This window comes from Cyprinodon variegatus, unplaced genomic scaffold (genome assembly GCF_000732505.1).
Source record: "Cyprinodon variegatus isolate N-32 unplaced genomic scaffold, C_variegatus-1.0 Scaffold588, whole genome shotgun sequence".
Classification (NCBI taxonomy): Eukaryota; Metazoa; Chordata; class Actinopteri; order Cyprinodontiformes; family Cyprinodontidae; genus Cyprinodon; species Cyprinodon variegatus.
Window position 1 is genome coordinate 309,957 of NW_015151041.1, and position 2,878 is coordinate 312,834.

General features: G+C 42.1%; 1 protein-coding gene across 1 annotated transcript; it reads right to left on the minus strand.

Moving 5' to 3' along the window:
• Positions 1-294: 294 nt before the first annotated feature.
• On the minus strand, positions 295-2,668 carry LOC107095969 (retinal cone rhodopsin-sensitive cGMP 3',5'-cyclic phosphodiesterase subunit gamma-like). Its single transcript, XM_015392375.1, has 3 exons — positions 2,513-2,668; positions 1,240-1,391; positions 295-1,155 (listed from the first exon to the last, which is right to left on the minus strand). The coding sequence occupies exons 2-3, from the start codon at positions 1,380-1,382 to the stop codon at positions 1,038-1,040; spliced, it is 261 nt and encodes an 86-aa protein (XP_015247861.1). The 5' UTR covers positions 1,383-1,391; positions 2,513-2,668; the 3' UTR covers positions 295-1,037.
• Between the last annotated feature and the right edge of the window lie 210 nt (positions 2,669-2,878).

Genomic DNA, 2,878 nt, shown 5'->3' on the forward strand with positions numbered 1-2,878 from the left:
AAACCCCTCTATAAAATATAATCAACTGTGGTAAAACCTGATAAAATATTACAAAATTCAAGGGAAATAAATGCTCTTGCCAAGTATTTTACATCTCTATCCACACACTATGTTACCTGCATGCTAACTTTATCTTTTTCCTATACCCGGCAGTGAATCACAGGAAAAATCTTTATATTTTCTATACACCAGCATTAAAATGTGATTATTGCACACACAAAAAAAAAAAACTGTGACCTCTACTAAGTTCTTTCAGGTTTAAAAACAGTGAAGGCAGACAAGAATGTTGGAAATTCATACTTTACTGACAGCTATCAGTACACACCAGTTCACAGTACATTTTCTTCTGTATTGTGCTTTAAAACACTCAAAAAGCATGCAGCGTATGTCTTAAAGTTCTCTTAGAGGGAGCTGGGTTTAGATGGTGGGGAGAAAGGGAGGTCATGTGAAAGTGCATCGTAGCTTTCACCCCTTCCAGCATGATGCACGCTCTTCTTGGTTCTAACCTGGGTCACATGGAGCAGAACAAAATAAAAACATTCACACACACACCTCACACATACGATGCAAAAATAAAGAGGGGGAGGGAGTACAAAAGGAAGGTAAAAAGGTTCAATCTTAGGAGTTATTTACATTTTAACAAACAGCTAGAAGTGAGTAGAGGCTAGTGTTGAGCTAGCGTTTGGCTTGCATCCATCGCCGTGGTAACGGAAGTACAGGGAGAGAGCGGGAAGGCCGTAGCTGGGGGGGAACTTCTCTACATGGCTGATGGGATGGAAAAAGGTTTGTGGGTTTTTTCTCGTCTTCTCATTTCAAGCATATATACTGTAAACAGTATCTTATATATATTTATATATATAATATTAATATAAAAATAACAATATCCACTCAGTGGATACTTTAATAAATATGAGGCAGTCAGACGAGCGGGCGTTAGGGGGTTGGCTGGCAGCCTTATGGCGGCTCGCCGGGCTGAGACGGAGAGAAGGCCGGGCGGAACGGATCCTACGGAGGAAAGGTGCAGGAAGGCAGGAGGTTTAGATGATGCCGTATTTGGCCAAGTCGCTGAGCTCCATGTCGCCGAAGGCTTCCCATGGGCACACCACTGTGATGTCAGTGCCGAGGCCCTCCATGCCGGGGATGTCGTCTCCGAAGCTGCCGAGGTCAGAAAGGACAGCGGTCAGATTGCTGAGCTCTTTTTGAATTTGAACAAAGACAAAACAATTCAGAGATTTTTACCCCTTCTGGCCTGGCTTGGGAGCCTTGCTCTTGAATGTGCGGGTCTGCCTCTGCTTGAACTTAGGTGGACCCTTTTTGGGAGTGGTGGGCCCCGCTGCTCCACCGGGGGACAGGGCACTTCCTGCTGGTGGACTGGCGTTCATTTCGAGTGTCTGAGAGAGAGACAGAAGTTATTTAAGGCACTGCCTTCTGGCGCCTGGCTTTAATCCTGTTTCCATCGAGCTCCTAATGCCAATCAGGGCTGATTGTACAGATTAGGCTAACCTGCCAGATTAGCTGTAATCCATCCAAAATCCTCAGACTGCTAATTGTCCTTCACAGAAAGCAACCTAGATCTTTGACCTCAAACCTTCCTGGAAGATTTTTAAGTTAAACATCCAACATGCAGCAGACTTTAACTTAAACTCTAACTGTTTGGGTTTTCTACCCAATAAATCTCAGTGTGCGTATTTCTGTATAAAGAAAACGGGATATGCTTTCAGCTCCCCTCTATCAAACCCCTGAAACTTTAGTAGTGTTAAAAAAAGGTGAAAAAGTCCCTGTTCCATCCAGATATGTAACTTAAACAGAGAACCACATTGGAAAAAGAATCTGGAAATAAGTAAAAAATTCTTAAATTAAGTGTATTTACCCATAATTTGAGCAGGTAAATGAGGTAGTTTGCCAATTGAATGAGTATTTTTAATTTTAAAATAAGCTAATTAGATAATCTGCACTAGAAATAAGACAATGCAATTGAGTTTTCTTATTTTAAATGTAAATTGACTTGTTCCTATGGCAAAATGTCTCTTTTACCTCCTCAATCCAAGAACAAATGCACTTATTTTAAGAAAAAATACTTTTTTCCAGTGCAGCTGCAGCAGCATCGGTATAAAGGACCCATGGATAAGGAGGAGATCCTTTAGGGGGGCTGTTGCTGAGCTTTGCTATGGGAACAACCTATCAGCCATCTGTCTGTTCTGACCGTTTCTCCTGAAGTCAATCCGCTTTACTCTGAGCCTTCAACAAACAGAGACCTGCTTTCAGTTTTCCAGTTATCTCTTTTAAAACTTTACAGTTTTATTTAAGCAGCAAAGATTTTTTTTTTTCCAATTCCGAAACTTCTATAGTTTCCTCTCTGTCACTAGTTTCATTTTTAGCTTCATTTTTGTTTCCAACAATTCAAACATCTTCTAATTATATGATGTTTTATTTCAAAATCCAAATTATTCCTACTTGTCATTTCAAAGAAAACAAAGAATAATTTCAGCAAGAAGCATCAGTCTGCTCCTACCTTGTGCTGCAGGTATCCCAGGAAGCCTCTGTTCAATGCTTCTTCTTTGTGCTGCTTGACTTTAGGGAGCACCTTGTCTACATTGTGCTTTTATACCTCCATTTCTAATCCCCACATCCTCTTCTTACCAGTCACATGGTCACTGGTAGAGGTCAGCCAAACATCTCGAGGAACCCAGCATCTTCTTCTCCCCCTCCCTTCCACTTGTTTCCATGGTATCAGGGGCCCCGGCCCGCCCCTCCCTGCCTTCCTGCCACAGCATGGAAACGGTCCGTGGAGCTTGAAAAACAATGTCAGAGATCAGTCTGGAAAGATTTTATCCGGCTTACTGTCCTAAACCCAGGCACGCCTGCTTTAGCTGTGCTG